General features: G+C 42.8%; 1 protein-coding gene across 1 annotated transcript; it reads right to left on the bottom strand.

Annotated features, from left to right (window-relative positions):
* Positions 1 to 13,018: 13,018 nt before the first annotated feature.
* Positions 13,019 to 16,211, bottom strand: OR52K2 (olfactory receptor family 52 subfamily K member 2). Its single transcript, XM_016920242.4, has one exon. The coding sequence runs from the start codon at positions 15,110 to 15,112 to the stop codon at positions 14,168 to 14,170; it is 945 nt and encodes a 314-aa protein (XP_016775731.4). The 5' UTR covers positions 15,113 to 16,211; the 3' UTR covers positions 13,019 to 14,167.
* Between the last annotated feature and the right edge of the window lie 5,337 nt (positions 16,212 to 21,548).

The following is a 21,548-nucleotide window of genomic DNA, read 5'->3' as shown; positions in this document are numbered from 1 at the left end:
GGGGAGGAAGAGATGTCCATTACTAACTAGGCAGGGGGGAAGGCATGTCTAGGTATGTCTGGGCATGTCTGGGTGTGGCAAGGCAGGAAGGGTTGGTCACAGAACAGAGACAACAAGGAAATTTGAAACTTTTTCCAAATAAGGTAGTGGGATGAGGACTTTGAAGACTGAAGCAGGGAGAAGGGCTAATTTACAGTCTTACAACTTATAACAAGAGAGTTAAGTTTTGAAGAGGAAATTGTTCTAACAAATTTTCCCTTTTTCATTTTATAATTCTTTCTCTTCAAAATGTCTTAACATAATTCGGCTTGGTTGTTCCTCTTGGTAGTTTAGAAGTAGGAATTTATCTGAATAGGGTAGGGGAGAGTGGAGGAAGGCTTTTGTGAGAGTGGTTCTAGAAGCCTTTGCATTAACCCACGAATACAGGGTATGATACAGCAACTTACAAGAATGAGTACACCTATAACAATTGCAAAAGAAGTAAATATTGAAGTCAAGAGTCCTTTCCACTTCCCAAACCATTTCCCATGAGACTTGTAAAAGGGTTATTTATTCCAGAATTTTTAGCTAATTCGTTTTCTAAATTGATAAGGCCTTGGAATGGTTTTGTAATTGTTCCATCAAGGGCCGTGTTATTAGGAATAAAAATACAACATTGAACTCCAATCGTGACACAGGCTCCACCTTTTTCAGCTGCTATATCAAGAGCTATTCTGTTTTCCCCAGCCATCTGGCTGGTGGCACCTAGTTGTTCAAATATTTCTCTAATGGCATCTCTTTTGTAATTGACAAAATGTTGTTGGTTATAGTAAATGTAATTTACCCAATCTATGTTTTTGTTTATAGTTGACCACCAGAATAATACAGATTCAAATCCTGTGGCTATTTGATTTCAGGCTTTAAACTCATCTGGTACCCCCTGGGGCACTCCAATAACATCTATATAAACATGAGGATCAAAAGACCCATGAGGGACACTTCTTTTACTGCAGTGGTGGTTCTTTTTGCTGGGTTGATGAAATGCCAGGGTAAAAGGGATGGCCAATTGTATTAGAACACAAGTGCTGCTCCAGTTACTTGGCAGAGTACCCAATAGTTGTCTACCACAATACCACCATACATCTGCTCAGGGATGAACAAGGGCAGACTGATGGGTTAGTTCTTGGAAAGGTTTAGACTCACTGGATCCAGTTAAGCTTCCAAGGAATGCCAAATTTCCCCCCTGCTGTGAGAGACAGGAGGTGAAATTGGCATTTATAGCTGGAGGTTGGATGGATGGCCCTCGGGGGCTGACCTGCAGGACGTTTAGCTTCTGGGAATAGCAGTGAGAGGGTTTGACATGGCTTATTGCCCCAGGCTGTGGGGTTTTGGAAGAGAGCTACCATACAGTCCATGCCTGGGTGGTTGGAGGACCATCCAAGTAGAAAGGGGACAATCTGGGTTTCTGGTCTGCCTGTTGCACAAGCGTAACAATCACTTTTATTTAGTGTACAGATGGAATATTTAATCCATTCTAGCCAGGTATTTGCATCTTGATACCCTGTTTCAATAGCTAAAGTTTGCTTTAGGTCATTGACTTCTACTATAGCTACCTTAGTTTTGTCATTTGATATGAAGCGAGAAATAGTTTGATTTTGTGGGTTTGGTGAGAGGGTGGAGGAGGAGAAACAAAGCACATTTCAAAGAAACCCACAGGGTCCTTTCCAGTTATATCTGCTCCTAAACCGTAGAAGTGCTCTAAGGTGGGGTTAGAATTACTGGAGGGTAGGGGTAGTAATGGAGATAAGTAATGGGTTGCACTGATGTGTTTGGCAATTGGGGTGGGGAAGGTCTTTCCTTTGGTGAGGTGGAGGTAGGGCTTTAGGGCAGAATTTGCAGTCCAGCCCTGATACTTGGTGGTCCATATAACCTCTCCCCAAATATAACAAGTGAGGGCCCATACTGTCCTCCCGGATGGACAAAGATACTTTTCTGAAGAACTGAGCTGTCTTTGACTTTTTAGGTCCACACAAGATATGGCAAGGCAAGCATCAAATGTAATTGTTTGGGGGAAAAGTGATCGGGTTACATTGATGATAAGGTGTCCTTGGCAACTAAAGGAAAAAGAAGAGGAAATAGGGACAGATTAGACTTTTCATTTTAATGTTACTATGGTGGGAGTTGGCCCTGGAATGATGGTCCATGGCTTTGGAGAGGGTGACACCGTGACTCGGCTATGATGGGTCCACCCATTTTCAGCAGTTCAGACTGCTGTCTCAGTTGTGAGGAGCATCAGGTAAGGTCCTTTCCAGGTGGGCTCAAGCTTTCCCTCTTTCCAGCTTTTGACAAGGACGTGATCTCTGGGTTGGTGTTGGTGAACTGGGAATTTGAGGGGTGGAGTCTGCACTAGGAGGCCTTGAGTCCTGAGGGAGGAAAGGGTAGAAGACAGACCAAATGTATAGTTTTCAAGGACTGATCTTTTGTTTCAAATTTAGGAAGGTCAGTAGTAGAATTTAGGTAGGGCAGCCCGTAGAGCATTTCATAAGCGGACAGGCCAAGATCTTTCCTAGGGGCAGTTCAGATTCTTAGTAAGGCAATGGGAAGACATTTTGTCCATGGTAACTGAGTTTCAAAGATTAGTTTGGTTAAATGATGTTTTTTAGAGTTTGATTCATTCTCTCTAACCTCCCTGATGAGGGCAGGTGCCAGGGAGTATGATATTCCCATTTTATCCCTAATACTTGGGCTAGCCCCTTAATGATGTAAGCAGTGAAGTGGGTCCCATTATCCAAATCAATGTTTTCTATTAGTCCAAACCTGGGTGTGATACATTCCAACAGAGCTTTGACTATATTACTGGCTGTTGTGCTTGTGAAGGGAATGGCTTCTACTCAGTGGGTGAGATGGTCTACTATTAACTAGTAAATACTTGAGGCAGCCTATTGGGGGCATTTCAGTATAGTCAACTTGGACACTTTGGAATGGCCTTAACCCTGGATTTCGTCCCTGGGAGGTTGCCTTTTTGAGGTTTGCTTATTTAGTTTCAGGAAAAAGAAATGAAGATCAGACGGTTACTCTATCTATGTAGAAAGGGAAGATATAAGAAACTCCATGTTGACCTGTACCCTGAACAATTGCTTTGCCCTGAGATGCTGTTAATCTGTAACTTTGCCCCAACTTCTTTGCCCCAACCTTGAGCTCACAAAAACATGTGTTGTATGGTATCAAGGTTTAAGGGATCTAGGGCTTTACAGGATGTGCCTTGTTAACAAAATGTTTACAAGCAGTATGCTTGGTAAAATCATCGCCATTCTCCAGTCTTGATAAACTAGGGACACAATGCACTGCGGAAAGCTGCAGGGACCTCTGCCCTGGAAAGCTGGGTATTGTCCAAGGTTTCTCCCCAGGTGATAGTCTGAAATATGGCCTCATGGGATGGGAAAGACCTGACTGTCCCCCAGCCCAGCACCCGTGAAGGGTCTGTGCTGAGGAGGATTAGTAAAAGAAGAAAGCCTCTTGCAGTTGAGATAGAGGAAGACCACTGTCTCCTGCCTGCCCCTGGGAACTGAATGTCTCCGTATAAAACCCCATTGTACATTTGTTCAATTCTGAGTTAGGAGAGAAACTGCCCTGTGGTGGGAGGCGAGACATGTTGGCAGCAACGCTGCTTTATTATTGTTTCTCTCCACCCAAACATCTCAGTGGAGTAAACATAAATCTGGCCTACGTGCACATCCAGGCATAGTACCTTCCCTTGAACTGATTTGTGACACAGATTCCTTTGCTCACATGTTTCCTTGCTGACCTTCTCCCCACTATCACCCTGCTCTCCTGCCACATTCCTCTTGCTGAGATAGTAAAAATAGTAATCAATAAATACTGAGGGGACTCAGAGACCAGTGCCGGTCTAGGTCCTACTGTTCTTTCTCTATACTTCATCTCTGTCTCTTATTTCTTTCCTCAGTATCTCATCCCACCTGACGAGAAATACCCACAGGTGTGGAGGGGCTGGCCTCCTTCATCTGCCGCCCAGCATAGATGCCTTTCTCTAGGGTGAAGATACATTAAGAACATGAGCATTGAGGACAGTCGATGACAGATTCCCAAGTACATCCATGGTCAGCCTTGCAGGAAGCTTGTGTGCTGGGAGGAACCCAGGGTAACAATGGGAAAAACTGAAAGTAAAAATGTCTCTTATCTCAGCTTCATTAAAATTCTTTTAAGAAGAGGGGGCCTTAAAGCTTCTACAGAAAATCTAATTATGCTACTTCAAACAATAGAATAATTCTGCCCATGGTTTCCAGAAGAGAGAACTTTAGATCTAAAAGATTGGAAAAAAAATTGGCAAAGAATTAAAACAAGCAAGTAGGGAAGGTAAAATCATCCCACTTATAGTATGGAATAATTGGGCCATTATTAAAGCAACTTTAAAACCGTTTCAAATAGAAGAAGATAGTGTTTCAGTTTCTCATGCCCCTGAAAGCTGTGTAATAGATTGTAAAGAAGAGGCAGAGACAGAGTTCAAGAAAGGAATGGAAAGTTCACATTGTAAAAATGTAAGTCTGTAATGGCTCGGTCAACACAAAATGTTGACTACAAGCAATTACAGGAGGTAATATATCCTGAAACATTAAAATTAAAAGGAAAAGGTCCAGAAACTTCAGGGCCATCAGGGCTAAAACCATGATGGCCACCTCCTCCTCAGCCAAGTGAGTGCTGGAGGAGGGAGCCTGAAACTAGGCTCACTGCGACTTGGCCAGCAGCACCCATTATTGCCCAACCTGCAGTTCACTACAGTGAAGGAGCAATTCAGACTCGCCTTGCAGCATCCTGTCTGGGTCACTTCCTCTTGCTGAGGTAGTGAAAATAGTAATCAATAAATACTGAGGGAACTCAGAGACCGGTGCCGGCGCAGTTCCTCTGTATGCTGAGCGCCAGTCCCCTGGGCCGAGTGTTCTTTCTCTGTACTTCATCTGTGTCTTATTTCTTTTCTCAGTCTCTCCTCCCACTTGATGAGAAATACCCACAGGTGTGGAGGGGCTGGCCCCCTTTAATTAGTTTTTCTGCACACGATGCAACCCTCCACTATTTGTCTGGTGAGGGTGTATATTCCTATGCACCCATAGACTCTAAGGACTGTATCACACATAGCTTGAGGACCCCAATAAGATCCTTGATGAAGTTGTGACAATATTTCCCTCATAAGAGGCTTAGATAACATTTCCCTTCCATCTGGTAATACCCACTTTCCTTCTGGGTTTTCTTTAGCTCCTGATTTTTTTAGGTTTTCCTAGTCTGCATGGGAGAAGATGGGGAGTGCAGTTGTAGGGGGAAGGTGAGGGGTTAAAAGAAAAATGGGTGCAGCTTGGGAAGAGGCAGCTTGCTTGGCCATTTGATCGGCTAGATTATTTCCCCCACTTTCAAAGGAGAGGTTCTTTTGGTGTCCTGGGACATGAACAACATATTTCCTTAGGCAGCTGGAGATTATCTAATGCTTGTATTATTAACTCTTTGTGGGCTAGGTTTTGACCTCTACTGTTGATAAGGCCTTGTTCAGTCCAGATTTTTCCAAAACTATGTACTACTCCAAAAGCATATTTAGAGTCAGTATAAATTGTTCCCTCCTGATTTTGTACAAATTTTAAGGCTTGATTTAGGGCAAATAGCTCACACCTTTGTGTGGACCAGTCATTTGGTAATCTTCCTGATTCTATTTTTGTGAGGGTATCTTCATCAACTATGAAGTATCCATTATGCCTTTTCCCCTCAATTACCTGGAAGGAATCATCTATGAAAAGATGTTTCCCTGTTTGAAAAGGAGTTTCACATAGGTCTTGTCTAACTTTGGTTTGGCAACTAATTAGGTCTAAACATTTATGCTATGGTTTCTTTGGGTGTGAGTTCCCTGTTACTTCTGGGTTTGGATTTCCTATTAGGAAAGCAATGGGATTTAGGGAATTCTTAGTGGTTAGTGCTAGGTCATCCTTTCTAATGGTGGGATAGCTTCATATTTTAAAATTCTTGAGTAAGCCATCTTCCTGCCTTTTGGTTGAGAATAGTTCTGACTTGGTGAGGTGTGCTAACAATGAGGTTTCCCCCAAAGGTTAATTTTCCGCTTTCTTCTGTTAGCAAGGCAGTTGCTGCTACAGATTGGACACATGCAGGCCACCCATGGGTTACTGGGTCTAGAATTTTTGACAAAAAGGCTATGGGCTGCTGGTGGCCCCCATGATCTTGGGTGAGTACCCCTAAAGCCACTCCCTTGTTTACACTGATGAAAAGATGAAATGGCTGCTCTAGGGAGGGTAGAATGAGAACAGGGGCAGTTACTAGTAAATGTTTTAATTTTTCTATCTGTCGCATTTCTGGTTGGGTCCAGATAAGTGGGGGCGACTCCCTCTGAATTGAGTTTTTGGTATAGCAGTTTTCTTTCTAGGGCATAAGAGTCAACCCATAGGCAACAGTATCCAACTAAGCCTAAGAACGTTCTAAGTTCCTCTTTTGTTTCTGGCAGAAGTAGGGATATAATACCTTCAATTCGTTCAAACCCAATCCTCCATTTGCCTTTGCTGATTAAAATTCCTAAGTACTTTACTTCAGGCTCTACAAACTGAAGTTTACTTTTTGAGACTCTTAATTCTTCTACTTTTAGAAAATTAAGGAAGTTGATTGAAAATGCTGTTACCCATTCTTTGTTTTCCCCTGAAATAAGCAGGCCATCCATGTACTGGAGTAGGCATATGCATGAGGGCAAGGAAAATTTTTCTATGACTTGTTTTAAATTTTGACCAAAAGGATTTGGAGAGTCTGTAAACACTTGGGGTAAAACTGTCCATGGGTACTGTTGTTTTAAACCAGATCGGGGGTCTTCCCACTCAAAGGCAAAGAAGTCCCAGCTGTCCTCCACTAAAGGGCAAGTCCAGAAGGCACCTTTCAGGTTTTACAGTGAACCATTCATAGTTAGGTGGGATTTTGCTGTTAATGGTGTAAGGATTGGGAGCAGCAGGGTATGTAGTTTGAACTACTTGATTAATAGCCCAGAGGTCTTACACTAGCCAGTACGACCCATCTGGCTTCTTTACAGGTAATATTGGTGTATTATAAGGGGGTATACAGGGTTCAAGATGTCTATCATGAACAAGGCTTTCAATTATAGGTTTTAAACCTATCCTAGCTTTTAAAGGAATAGGGTGTTGTTTTCTTACTACTTCCCCAAGAGTTTTTAATTTGACCTTTATTGAGGAAACTCATAATTTTCCTTGATTTCCTTCTTTTGACCAGATATTAGGATGGATATACTCTTCATCTATAGTAGTGAGTAAGTTTAGAGAGGTGGGAAATTTTCCCTGGTTAACATAGAGGCCTAAGCCTAATTCTAGCATTAAATCTCTTCCTATTAGGTTAGTTCCTTCCTCTGGTATTAACAAAAATTTTATATTAGCTGATCTATTTTTATATATGACTTTTGTTTCCTCTAAAGTTTTTGCTTTAAATCCTTCTCTCTTCACTCCTGAAATAAGGAGTTCTTCTTGTGAACAAATTACACCAGATGGGGAATGATAAACAGAGGAGTAAGCTGCCCCTGAGTCAATTAAAAAGGTAATAAGCTTGAATTTGGGTCCCACCTCTAAATTTATCAAGGGCTCTTGGTGGAACTCAATATAGAAAAGACAGAGCCCCTGACCCTCCTAATCTTCCTCAAAAGCCATAAGGGGGATAACTTCCTTTTCTTTTTCCCATTCAGGGCATTCTCTTTTAATATGATCTATTTTTCCACATTTGAAACATTTATTTTGCTTCTTTTCTCTATTTCATGGCTTTCTGGCTTGATCCCTTTTCCTTCTGTGTAGGGTCTGACAGCCAGGGACTTAGAAGATTTGTAAGTTCTATTTCCCTGGGCTGCCTGTTAGGGAGTTGTAAGGTGGACAACATAATTTTTGCGTTTTGCTTTTGCTTTTCTTCATCCCTCCGTACACATACCTTTTGGGCCTCTCTTAAAAGTTCCTCTATGGAATGGTCTTTCCAATTTTCTATCTTCTGTAATTCCTTTGTGATGCCTGGCCAGCTATTGGTGACAACGTGGAGCTTTAACATCCCTTGTCCAGGTGGGTCCTCCACATCTAAACCTGCATATTTCTTCATCTGTTCCTTAAGTCTGTTAAGGAATTCCATGGGCCCTTCATCTTTTCCCTGTTGTGTATTAAAGGCTTTAGTAATATTCTGGGTGCAGGGCACCAATTCTCTAATTCCTTTAATTATTTCCCTTAGGTCTCTCATATTTCTTCAATAGGCTATATTGTTATTCCACTGGGGATCTTGAGGAGGGAATTTCTGTTCAGCTGCAGGGATGTTTTGACTGGGGCGGGGGTGGTTCTCACGCTCCCAAAAGGTCATAGCAGCCCTACAGATAATGCTTCTTTCCTCTTCCGAAAAGAGGATGCCTAGGATGTACATTAACTCGGCCCAAGTATACAAGTGGGGGCCTAAGAATTGATCAATTTGATCTGCTACTCCATAGGGATCATCTAAGAGTGGTTTTAGTTCCCTTTTTAGGCTTTGGACTTCTGAACTGGGTAAGGGGACATTCACAAAGCCAATGCCCCCTCCTCCTAGAGGAACTTCCCTTAAGGGAAAAAGGTTTGCAGCCAATCCTCTAGAGGTAGTGGGGAAAGGGAAGTTTGGATATCCTTCTTACATTGTTCTATCTCATGTTGAAGCCTTCCTAAGGGAGGGCTGGGGACAGCCCCAAGAGTCAGGGTTATAAGGGAGGGAAATCACAATGTGAGTTGGGGAAGAGTTTGAGGCAGTTGCAACTGCTGGAGGGGGAGGGAAGTTAGTAATGTTTGGAGGAGGAAGTTGGTCTATAGGAGGGGGAAGGAAGTTTGGTGGGGGAAGTTGGTCTAAGGCAGCCCACGTGTTAGACTTTTGGGGTGAGGGATATTAATTTCTTGAGAGGAAGTAGTTTCTGGCTTGTGTCCTGTAGTTTTACGGACTAGAGGATGACAGGCCTCTGCCACCAACACAGGGCATAGTCTATTTCCTCCAGGGAGATAGGACTTTTGTTATTGACGTACTTATTAAAAGTTGACCAATCCATTCCTCACTAGACCCAAACTTTGGCTAGAAGACTTGAAGGTTTGAGGATAAGTTTTTTGGTCCAAATAAAAAATCAATATTTTATCATTTGCTGCTTTTTCTTATGTTTAGTTCTTTCATTATCCTTCCAATATTTTAACATGAGACCTAGAGGGCTATCTGAGTGTATTTTATTGCCCATCTTTTCCTTTTTATCCTGTCTTGCTTGGGCTATTTCCCATCCTAGAAGTTTTAGGTGTTTCCTGAGTGTGACCCCTAAGTGGGGGGTCAACATCTCTTACTAGAGATTTCTTGTACCCTCTACTCTAGAGGCTCAACCCCCTTACTGGAGGTTTCTTGCACTCCTTTGCGTTTGCTTCATCCACCTCTGGCTGCTTCCACAGTGAATTTAGGTCCCTCTTAGCATTGGCATGTTGATGTAAACCCCACGACAGGAATCCAGCATAAGCCATATGAGGTGACCACAGAACTGCAGTTCAGGACCACGCTGGCTTCGCACTCAATTGTGCAGCTCACCCACACCTTTTCAACCTCCAGGATGCCCTGACCACCAAGAAATACTTCACTGCCCCTGTGGTTTTTCTTACCATAGTCTGTGCACAGTTACCTGGTCACTGCAGTATTTGTAGGCCTTTTCCTCCCATGTTGCTGAGAGTCCTGGTTTTATTCATCACACTGGGTGGGGCTCAATTCCTTATTCCTGAGGCCACTGCAATAAGGCAGCGGGATGCATCTCCTCATGACAGGGGGTTGCAGACCCTTCCCCAGAGGAGAATGGGATCCCTGATGAGCCCCCAAATTGTTAGAAACAAATGCTTGATACCACAAAGAAGAACCAGCACTCAGGCAAAAAGGTGTCTCAGAATGGCAATCTACTTCTGCAGAACAGTGCTACCTGCATCAGCCACGATTGCAAGAGCACACCAAACAAAGGAGAAAAAGGGTTTTTATCCCTAATTCCTGTTTCTGTGTCCTTTCCCCATTGGCTGCAGTTGGACCTCACAATCTAAGCTATCCAGATTGGCTAAGACTTAAACTTCTCCAAATAGGGTAAAAGACTTAAACTTTTCCAAATGGAGTAAATGCACAATTTGCAAAGGGAAGAGGGGAGGGAGAGACTGTTATTAACTAGGCAGGAGGGAAGGCATGTCTAGGCATATCTGGGTGCAGCAAGGAGGGAAGGGTTGGTCACAGAACAGAGAGAAAAAGGAAGTTTGAAACTTTTTCCAAATAAGGTAGTAAGATGAGAACTTTGAAGGCCAAAGCAGGGAGAAGGGCTAATTTACAATCTTACAACTTATAACAAGAAAGTTAAGTTTTGAAGAGGAACTTAGTTGTTCTAACACCAATATCTAGTCCCATATCTGCTTCTCTTATGGGTATATAAGGTATCCAAGTTATCAGCAGTGAATCTGTACAGGTTTGCAGCAACCTCAATTCTTGCCTCCTCAGAAAAAAGAATTTGAGGGTCATAAGGCAGAAAAAGAGACCAAGGCAAGTCTCAGAACAGGAGTGGAAGTTTATTAAAAAGCTTTAGAGCAGGCACCAGGTACAGTGGCTCACACCTGTAATCCCAGCATTTTGGGAGGCTGAGGTGGGTGGATCAGCTGAGGTCAGAAGTTCGAGATGAGCCTGACCAACAAAGTGAAACCCCGTCTCTACTAAAAATAGAAAAATTAGCTGGGCATGGTGGTAGGCACCTGTAGTCCCAGCTACTTGGGAGGCTGCGACTGAAGAATAGCTTGAAACCAGGAAGCGGTGGTTACAATGAGCGAGGTCATGCCATTGCACTCCAGCCTGGGTTACAGAGACTCCATCTCAAAAAAAAAAAAAAAAAAAAAAAAAAGCCTTAGAGCAGGAAAGAAAGGAAAGTACACTTGGAAGAGACCCAAGCAGGCGACTTGAAGTACAAGTGCCCCACTTAATCTTGATCCTGGGACTTTATAAGATGGCCCACTTCCAGGGTCTTGCACCCCTTTCCCATGATTCTTCCCTTAGGGTGGGCTGCCTGAATGCACAGTGCCCTCCTTACCCTTAGGAAGTGAGCATGCGCAGTGTGTTTAAGAAGTTGTACACATGCCCATCTGAGGCTTTCTTCAGTTTTCTGACAGAATGCCTCTGGAAGGTCATACTCCACCACTTTGTTTTTTAATGAACATGCCCAGGCTCACTTGCTCATTTCCTGTGATTTTACTGGAAACTGATTACCAATCTCAAGTATTTTCATCTGTTTGGGAAGTTGCCTCTCTTAGGTACCTGAATTCAATTAACACTTTAGTGGGGCAGCTTGGACCATCGGGAGATTGTCTCTCCCTGGCACTGATGGCCAAATTATCATTTTTAGAGGGGCAGTGTGGTAACTGCCCAACCATCACTTGACTACAGTCAAACATTCCTGGTGGGTAGGTGGTAGGGCCCCCTCCTGCCCCACTCATGCCTGTCTAACTACCTGTAATGTTTCCCCCCACTCAAGAGCCCAAGACCCCAAATCTTTGGAGGAAAATGGATGAAGGTCAGTCTTTTGTAACTGCTTTCTGCTGACAGAGGGGTGGTGGTGGTGGTGGTGGTTCTGTGGGTCTTGGCCTCTTGCTGTCAGGGCAGGAGGGTGACTCAGTGGGTTAGCAAAAGTGGTATCCAGCCAGGTCCAGGGGCAGAATTTTGCCTACTTTCTGTCCACTGATGAGCAGTCTAGCGGTTCCCTGTAGAAGGGTACCTCTTGAACATTGAGAGGACAGTATACCTCACGGAGGACCATCTGGAGCTTGATGGCCTGGGGGTGAGTGGAGACAAATTGGGTTTAGAATTTAGAAGACCTGAACCAAAAAGGTGCAAAACTAGGAGAATAACAAGTGGTCCTAAAAAGGAAAGAACCCAGGAGAACCATTTCCAGGCTCCTTCCCTATCTAACCAACCCTGAGAGGCAAGTTCCCATAATAAATGGAGGCTTGATTTGGAAGTCGTGTGATGTTGTCCTGTACTTTTCACAGTTGGTTTACCCAAAAGCAATACTTTTCATCTAAGGCTAAACAAAGTCTTCCTTGTGCTGCCGTTAGCATATCTAGTCCTCAACAATTCTGGAGGGAATGCAAATTAATACAGCCACTCTGAAAAACAGTATGGAAGTTCCTCAAAATACTAAAAATATAACTACCATGAGATTTAGTAATCCCACTACTAGGTATTTATTCAAAAGAAAGGAATCAATATGCCAAAAAGATATCTGTATTCCTATATTTAGTACTAGACACAATAGCCAAAACATGGAATCAATGTAAGTGCTATTAATATCTGAATGGATAAAGAAAATATGATACACATGGAATATTATTCAGTCATAAGAAAGAATGAAATCCTGTCACTTGCAGCAACGTGGATGAAACTGTAGGTCATTAAGTGAAACAAGCCAGGTACAGAAAGACAATTATTGTATTTCTCACTCATGCGGATGCTAAGAAAGTACAGCTCATGAAAATAGAGAGCAGATTGGTGGTTATTGGGGGCTGGGAAGGGAAACAGGGAGGATAAGAGATTAATTGAGTATAAAAATACAGCTAGATATAAAAAATAACAAGATGTGTAGTGTTCAAGAAATCAGTAGGGACTATAGAAAACAATCTACTGTATATTTCAAAATAGCTAGAAGAGAATAATTTTAATGTTCCTAGCATAAAAGAAACATTTAAGGTCATGGATATTCCAATTATCCTGATTTGATCATTATCTGTTATATGAATATATCAGAATATCACATATACTCCAAAAATATATACATCTAGCATGTAGCAATTTTTTATGTAATACATTATTTCTCTGGGGTATTTGTTTTTGTGTCAAAGGGAATTATAAGAGCAGAGGTGGAATATAAGGGGAAGTAAAACTCTAGGTTCTTGCTATACTCTTCCCTCCTGGACAGCTTCCAACCTTCTACACCCCACCTGAAATAGGCTTGGAAATTATCTTTCAAGGCTAAATAATATAGATAGATAAATAGAGAAAGATACAGTGATAGCAAAAGAGATATATAATTTCTAAGCAATAATATCTGAGGAAACAAGTGGGTCAGAAGATAACAGCAGAACAATGTATTTATACAGGGCTTGTGTGAAAAGCTTAGCTGTGTTGTCAGGATTAATAGAGAATTATATAGTAGGTAAGTTCACATGAGACAGGAGAAGAGAAACATAATATTCTTGCCTCCTATCTGCTTGGTCTTGCTCTTCTTTTATTATGCTGGGCCTTGGGATGGAAATTTCAGAGAACAGAATCTATCATAATTATTTCCTTCTCTGTCTTAGGACAAATACACAAGTCTGACACCCCTAATTTAGTATATGTGTCCCCATCCCCTATCACAGATTTGGTGGAATTAGTAAATAAATGAGCCATTCTCATTCTTGAAATCATAAGATACATCTATGTGCAAAGAAAGAGTTGCATGAAACATAAAGCCAGAGGACATGTCTTATTCAAAGTACTTAATAAAAGGAATTGGACATAAGGATGGATTGGTAAATATAAGCAAAAGAATACACATACTGGCTTAGGTGAAAAAATGATTTTCTAGCAAGCATAGGTGTCTTAATCAGAACCTGCAGCCCTGGAATGTTTCAAACTTCCTAACAGTGTTTCATCAGAAGCTGGACACCACCAGTCAGAATGAATGAAGGATTCCTATGTCAGGTATGCTGTTGGCCCTCACCCAGGTCCTGAGTAGATAGTTTACCAAATTCCCAATGACTAAGAAAAGAAACTCAGATTTTCAAAGTCTTCTCTTCAGCAAAGGAAGTTGGAAGCATCTTTGTGTCTTTCGGTGAAGTCACCTGGAGACCCATGGGTCAAGACTCTGTCAAGTTACTGATAGGGGTGAGGGCACTGTGAGAAGACAGCACAGTCAGCACATTCAATCCACAGGCTACCAGAGGACACAGACCCATGAGTCCTGAACAGACTGGTGGCTCTGAGTTTCAGGACATCATTTTTTTTTTTCCGAGAAAAAACTGAACATGAAGATCCTGGCAGCCGTGCACATCCTACCATAGCCTGTCTCCAAATCCAGCAGACAAGCCAACCCATTCTTTCTCCACCTCACCCTCTACATATCCTTTCTTAGGAATACTCCCAAGATGCTCTCACGGATTTGCTTGGTCTTGACACCATAGATTATGGGATTGACCATGGGTGGGAAGAGCAGATAGAAATTGGCAAGGAGGATGTGGACATGAGGGGCAGCATGGCGGGCTACACGGTGCATGACTGAAGAGATGACCACAGGTGTGTAGAAGGCTAAGATGGCACCTATATGAGAGATACATGTCCCAAATGCCTTGTAGCGGGCCTCCTGAGAGGCAAGCTGGAGAACTGCCTGAAGGATGAAGACATAAGACAGGATAACAAACAGCAGGTCCAGCACCACAATAAACATGGCCACAGCAATGCCATAGATATTGTTGAAGCTAGTGTCCCCACACGCCAGCCTCACCACAGCCATGTGTTCACAGTAGCAGTGAGCGATCACTGGGCCTCGGCAGTAGTGGAAACATCTCAGCAGGAAGGGGAGTGGAGTCATTAGTGTCACAGCCCGGGCCACAGCAGCCATGCCAATCTTGGTGATGAGGGACCCAGTCAGGACCTTGGTGTAGTGCAGTGGCTTGCAGATGGCCACATAGCGGTCAAAGGCCATGGCCAGCAGCACTGCTGACTCCATGATGGAGAAGGAGTGAAGAAAGAACATCTGGGCCAGACAGGCAAAGAAGTTGATCTCCTGATCCCTGAACCAGAATATGGCAAGCATTTTGGGCAGTGCTGAGGAGGAAAGGACCAGGTCGATGGCTGCCAACATGGCCAGAAAGAGGTACATGGGTTCATGGAGGGCTGCATCAGCCTGGATGATGAGAAGGAGGGTGCAGTTTCCAAGCAGGGCCAGTGTATATGCTAAGCAGAAAGGGATGGAGATCCAGATGTGCAGGTGTTCCAGGCCTGGAATCCCCACCAACAAGAAGGCAGTTGGATGTGTTAAGGTGATATTGGAGGCTGACATGGCTCCTGGGAATTCTCTTCCTCCTTATCTGCTTCCACAGGGCTCCTCCAGAGAATATTCAATATCAGCAGAATTAAAATGCTCACATTCAAACTCTGATCATTCTTGTGAAAAGATTAGTTCTTAGACCCATTTTTAGACATGAAAAGAAATTAGAAAATAATCATATGTATCATGAAATATGATGCATGATCCTTGCCCTTAAGGTGTTTATAAAAACACTGGGTGCTCAGGACATTTAACTCCAATAAAGCTAGTATTACAAAGCAGCCTTATTGAGAAATCAAGTGGAGGAAGAGCCTTTTGTGGCCTGCATGTGGCCAAAAGCAACTTTGTAAATAATATAGATTGCTGCTTAATTCAAATCATACCAACAAACATTTACCGTCACTGTCTTCCTATTGCCTTCCAATTCAAACTACACTCCCAATTATGAAAGAGTTTCTGCCCTGAAATGTCAATCTTGGTCATATGAAAAATAAATGTAGTTAGCACTTTCTAATAATTCACTTCCCTACAAGTTCTTCAGATTTTTTTTCTAGCAGGGGTTTCGTAGGTCCTTGTTTGACACTCAGAAATCCCTCCAACTAAAGCCCTACCTCCAGGTAACTTGAGAACATGAGAAGCCCTTTTGTTGTTCTCTTTTGCCTAACTGTAGTTTAACCTTCATCTCTACATGCTTCTTCCTTCCTGGACTTCACGACATTCAGAAGAAGAGATGCCCCACACTTACCTTTTTGCAAGACTGACCTATTCACTTCACACTATTTTTCCATCTGGGATCCTTATCATTCTATCTTTTTCCACCTTCTGTTGTCATTTCCCTTGAAAACGTTTAAACATTTCCTTGCAATATTTTTGACCTGTGCCACCTTTTTTTTCAGCTCCTGCCTAAAAACTTTCTTTTGAGGATTTTGAGATCTTTTAAAACACTTAGCACAAATCTGAAACAGTGCTCAGTAAACGTGGACACTTAGCAATTGAGAAAACCAAAGACTAAGTCACTAACAATCAGAACAGTTGGAAAACGTCAAAGGTGAAACTTGAGCTTTGAGAACTCTGGTTTGCTGCCTCCCAATCCAATGTCTTAAATCACTACATTCTTCTGCTTCTACCTCATTCCTTCCTAAGATAGGTATAAATCCAGCATATTCAAGTTAACAGAAATATAACTCAAACTCATTATCATCATATAGGAAAAAAAATTAGAATCTAAAGACTTGGGTTTAAGTAATGATTGAGCCATCAGCCTACCAATAGAAACTAGTATTAATCACTGAAATTTTTAAAGATTTAGGTTCCTCACCTATAGATGAAGGCATAACCATATCTTCCATGACAATTTTACTGCATCATGATGAGGAAAGATAAAATCATGAGAAGAGTCCCTGTAAACTGTAAAGCATTGTAAAACTGTTATTTGTCATTACAATATTCCCCCTCCCACACAAATCTGCCCCCTTTTTTAAAATGTTTTTCTTGACATCAGCCCAATCCCGCATTCCTTGGCCTTATATCTCCCTCCATCTAACACCCGCAACTGTTTTCCTTCACAACAACATTTGTTGAAAAAGTTGAGTAATTCATTCTCTAATTCCTCATCTCTTAATTTTTAATTCCTTCCAATCTAGCTCCCATCTCCTCTATTCCCCTTATATGATCTTATCATTGCTTGTGTATTCCCCTCTCTCTCTCTTCTTTTCTCTCCTCTTTTTGTTCCCCTTTTATTCTCATACTTCTCTAGGTGCTCTCTTAGGTGGTAAAAATGCCAAGAGAAATCAATATTCAGGGAATGCTCAACTGTCTAGCTTCTACTCTGAGTTCCCAACTAGCATATCCTACTTCCCACTGGATAGCTCCACTTAGAAGTCTCAAACAAAATAGGGCCAAAACAGAAATCTGTCTCCACAAACTCTTTCCTCTCCATGACTCGCCCATCTCAGTATGTATTATTACCATCCATCCTATAGCTAGGTCAGAAACCCAGGGGGTAATCCTTGATTCAGTCCCCTTCCTCATCCTTTATATCCAATTTCAAAAGGCAAGTGTGATCGACCTATGTGTTCCAGTCCCTACTCTTTTTGTGTGCCTTGCCAAGCACTCTTATTTAAGTCACCATCATCTTTCATCTGGACTACAAAAGTCTTCTAACTCTTCTCAGTGGTATGGAATCTTGTACCCTCTATAATAATTCATTCTCTGTACTGCAGCCAAAAAGGCCATTTAAGAAAGCAAGTTCTATCAGGCAAGGCCTTCACTAAAGCCTTCATGGGCTACCATTGTACTTAGGATGGAATGCACATTCTAACTCTGGCTTACAAGATCCTGCTTGGTCTGGTCACTACTCACTTTTCAGCCTCATCTCTTCCACTTCTTTCATTATTCTCCAGGCATATGGCCTTCCACAGGTACTGGAGCTCATGGAGTTCTTTCTCAGTCAGTGATGGTGGCCCTTGATTCTGCCCCTGAATTGTCTCATGCTGTTCTTCTTCTCTCCATGCCCTGTGCCTTCCATAATTGACATATCATCATCTCTTTCCTCTGTCAGTACAAAAACCTCCTTAGTTTTCTACCCCTGCTCACCTCATCCACTACAGTGCGACAGACCACATATTTTATTAGTTTGGTGCAAAATTAATTGTGGTTTTTGCCATTACTTTTTATGCAAAAACCGCAATTGCTTTTGCACCAACCTAACACTTCCGTGCTGAAAACCACTTATAGGATCTCATTGCTACAAGAAAAATAAAAATCACTAAACATTTCTGAAAACCTATTCCTGCCTAAATTGTTGGCCTTACTCCTTTTAGTCCCCTAAATATTCACCCTAGGTTCAACCGCACTGGGTTATTTGCCATTTCCTAAAAGGGTAATGTTTGTAGCTCATACTGTTTATCTGGAATTCTTTCCTCTGTTCCCTTTCATACCTAATCAAGATCCTGCCACCTTCTTGGTGAAGTCTTTTCAGACTCTTTCAGGAAGATGTTCTCAGTCATTTCAATGAAGATTCACTAACGCATTGAATCAAATAGCACAATGAGGGTACCATCTGTGTTACCTCTGCATGTATCTAATAATTCATCAGGCCATGAATTCTTTGAGTACAAAGCCTGTGACTTTATTCACTTCTATATTCAGACTTTACTGAACATGGTTGATACTCAATAAGTGCCTTTTTATTTTTAACCTTTTTAAACTTTTAGGTTCAAGGGTACATATGTATGTTTGTGATATAGGTAAATGTGTGCCATGGGGGTTTGTTGTACAGATTATTCCATCACTCAGGTACTAAACCTAATACCCAATAGTTATTTTTTCTGCTCCTCTCCCTCCTCCCACTCTCCACCTTCAGATAGGCCCCAGTGTCTGTTGTTCCCCCTTTTGTGTCCATAAAGAACAGCACTAGGAAAAGAAAAGTGCTATTTTAAATGAATGCATGAATGATTCCCTTCCTGGAGAAACTTACTCCTTCCTTCCCACTGCATAATATACCACCCTCTGATCCAAACTGAGACTTACCTCCACAGATGCAAAATCCTATGAAATTTCCCATCACTTTCTGTTACCTAGGTCAGACTAAAAGCCTCTTGTTAGAAACTCTGCCTCAAAGTCTAACTTATATCTGTGCATTTTCTCCAGGACTTAGCTTTGGGATGGACGCATGGAAGCTCCATGATGAAAGGACTCTTTTGTGTCTTTACCACAACTATATCCCATATAGGCACTTGCTAACTATTTCTTGAATACACAAAAGAATGTCCTCTTATACATGTTGTCACCCTTATCCTAAGTGGATATGCTTCAGTTCCAAACAGGGCTCCCCGCTCCCTGAGTGGCCTCATCTCCCTTACTCCCAGTGTGCTCCTGCTGCCCACACCTGGCCCTCCCATTTATTTGTACTCAATCCCACAGCTTGCCTATTCTGTTTTAAAATACCTGAGAATCCATCAACTTTCCCTCTTTCCAGTGTCCATTCAAATGTACCTCTAATTCCATTCACCATCTGACTCTGCTTATCTGGTCTTCTGCCCAACACCCTTGAACCTGTTTGGCATGAGTGCTTTGTCCGGTCCTTACATGTCGTCGTCTTATGTTTGTTTCCTGCCTTCACAGCCAAGATGTCAGCAAACAACAAAAGGAAGACTTTGTCTCCCCCAAAAGTGCATGGGGACTCCATACCTACAGAGTATTCACTCAGTGCCGTTATCTATGTGGCAGGCCACACGTGTATCCTGAGAGGACCTTAGAATGATGGGTTTGGGAAACTGAGTCCCCAAATGGTCATGGAGGAAATAAGCAGCATATCTAGTACTAAATTTCACATCTCCTCACCCCTACTCCATGCATTAGATTCTCATAAGGAGTGCACAGCCTAGATCCCTTGCATGTGTAGTTCACAGCAGGGTTTTTGCTCCTGTGAGAATCTAATGCCCTGGCTGATCTGACAGAAGGCAGAGCTCAGGCAGTAATGCTCTCTCACCTACCGCTCACCTCCTGCTGTGCATCCCAGTTCCTAACAGGCCATGGACCAGTACCAGTCTGTGGCACAGGGGTTGGGGACCCATGGTCTATAGGACTACTATAAGACCATGCTGCAAAGATACAACTAGTTATTGCTGAAAACTTTAATAAGTAAGTGTACCTGACCTGTCCTTTCTACCTCCTTATTTCAGCCTCCTCCTTTTTATCCTGGACTATTATAGCAGCTACGACTTAGGTTGGGCCAGAATGTGCAGTACGAGGGAAGTGGCTAACATGGTCTGGGCCTTAGCTGAATGCTAAGGTTTTCTGGAGGAGGTCCCTAATGCACAACACAAAAAGGGGTGCATGCCTGAGAGGCAGGAAAGTTGTTCCTCTGATAATGATGACATGGAGGATCTGGAGCTTGCAGAAGCAAGTATTTTGAGCAGGATTGAGAGCTCTCCTGTTAGACATATACAGGGATGAGAATGAGAGAAGAGAATCGGGAGATAAGGTAATGCCTGAGATGAAGATAGGTTAGGTTGTCTGAGCATAAGAGATCTGCAAGAGCTGGATCCTGCTCTGTGCACTCCATGGCTCAGCTTCCTGACCTAGCCTATTCCCCTCAAATATTAAACATTCTTCTCCCATCAGGTCTCTGCTCTGCCTTTGGATTTTCCCTCTAGTGATTATTATTTTCAGTCTGATTTCTGCCATTATCCTGGTTGTTCCTGTTTTCACTGCTCCCCCAGCTCATATGCCCTTGACTTGCTCCAGCCCCAGGAGCCAGTTGATTCCAGCATAGGCACCCCTCCCTAGTCGTCTTGTCCCTGGTCCCAGCTGTGTTAGCTGTCTCACTGTGCCCTCCATCTGCCTGGTCTTCCCCTTCCACCATTGCCCCAATTTGTGCTCACCCCTCAGCAGGAAGCTCAATTCATTTGGCATGCACTTTAGGGAAAACTGGTGCAGTTTTTCTCTCTTAGAGAAGGGTTGGGAAAGAGAGTTGGAAAGGGAGGGTCTGGCTATATCCTCATAATCAGCTACTCTTTTCCCAAAAGAAAAAGGAAACAGGCCCTGTCTCTGAGGAATACCCTGAAAGGGCCCCATGATGAGCCTAGTCTCTTCTCTGTGGCCAACTCTAGGAGCCTTCTCTGCTTCAGGCTCCAGTCTTCTGGGATTCCTGCGTCTGGCTTCCTACAGGCCCTACTCCCTCACCATTCTGTGGTATTCGATCATGCCTCTCCCTCGAGGCAGGAAGGAGTATGATTTCAGTAATCAGTGCACCCTTCTCCACCCTCCCCTTCCTTCTCCACCCTTCCCTTCCTTCTCCACCCTCCCCTCCCCTTCCTTCCCTGCGGTGCAAACTGCAAAATAGAGCCTCCTAAGAATACACAAGCAGCTGTCTTATGGGTATGCTTTCCAGTTGTGACTCAGAAAAGTGGAGTTCAGGCATAACTTGGTCAAGATTATCTATTCTTTGTTTTATTTGGAGTTTGGATGTTTTTGTTTGCAGACAGAGCTGTGAGTTAAGGTAATAGTTGACAGATCTAGGTTTGTCTCAGCTTGTGACCTTGACAAGGCACTTAACCTCTCTGTTCTTTGGATTGTTTCTTGTTGTGGGGACAAAAATCCCAGTCCTTCCCACCTCACTGGGTGGGGTGATCCAATGGGATCATTGAGGAATAACTCTCAATGTTATTATTGCTCAATTATTAACCATTAATAATACCAACATATCAATAAGTCCTCTTATCACTGGTCTTAGAGCTTGCTATTCTTCTGCCGTGGTCCTGAGAAAGGAAGTTGGTTTTTGCAGTAGCCTCTAAGTCCTTTAACCTGAAATAACTCTACATGGGAGCCCAGTAGCTCCTACTGAGACTGTATTCTGGTCACATTCCCTTTCTTCCCACAGAGACACACAAATCTTCCATCAGTTATCCTAACTCCTGTCCCTCAGAGACAAGGACTTGCCTCT

This window comes from Pan troglodytes, chromosome 9, assembly GCF_028858775.2.
Source record: "Pan troglodytes isolate AG18354 chromosome 9, NHGRI_mPanTro3-v2.0_pri, whole genome shotgun sequence".
Lineage (NCBI taxonomy): Eukaryota > Metazoa > Chordata > Mammalia > Primates > Hominidae > Pan > Pan troglodytes.
This window is presented reverse-complemented; position numbering and strand designations above follow the sequence as displayed.

What these genes read in the sequence shown, in the direction of transcription:
- OR52K2 (XM_016920242.4), bottom strand. Translation starts at nt 15,112, where the DNA reads ATGTCAGCCTCCAATATCACCTTAACACATCCAACTGCCTTCTTGTTG.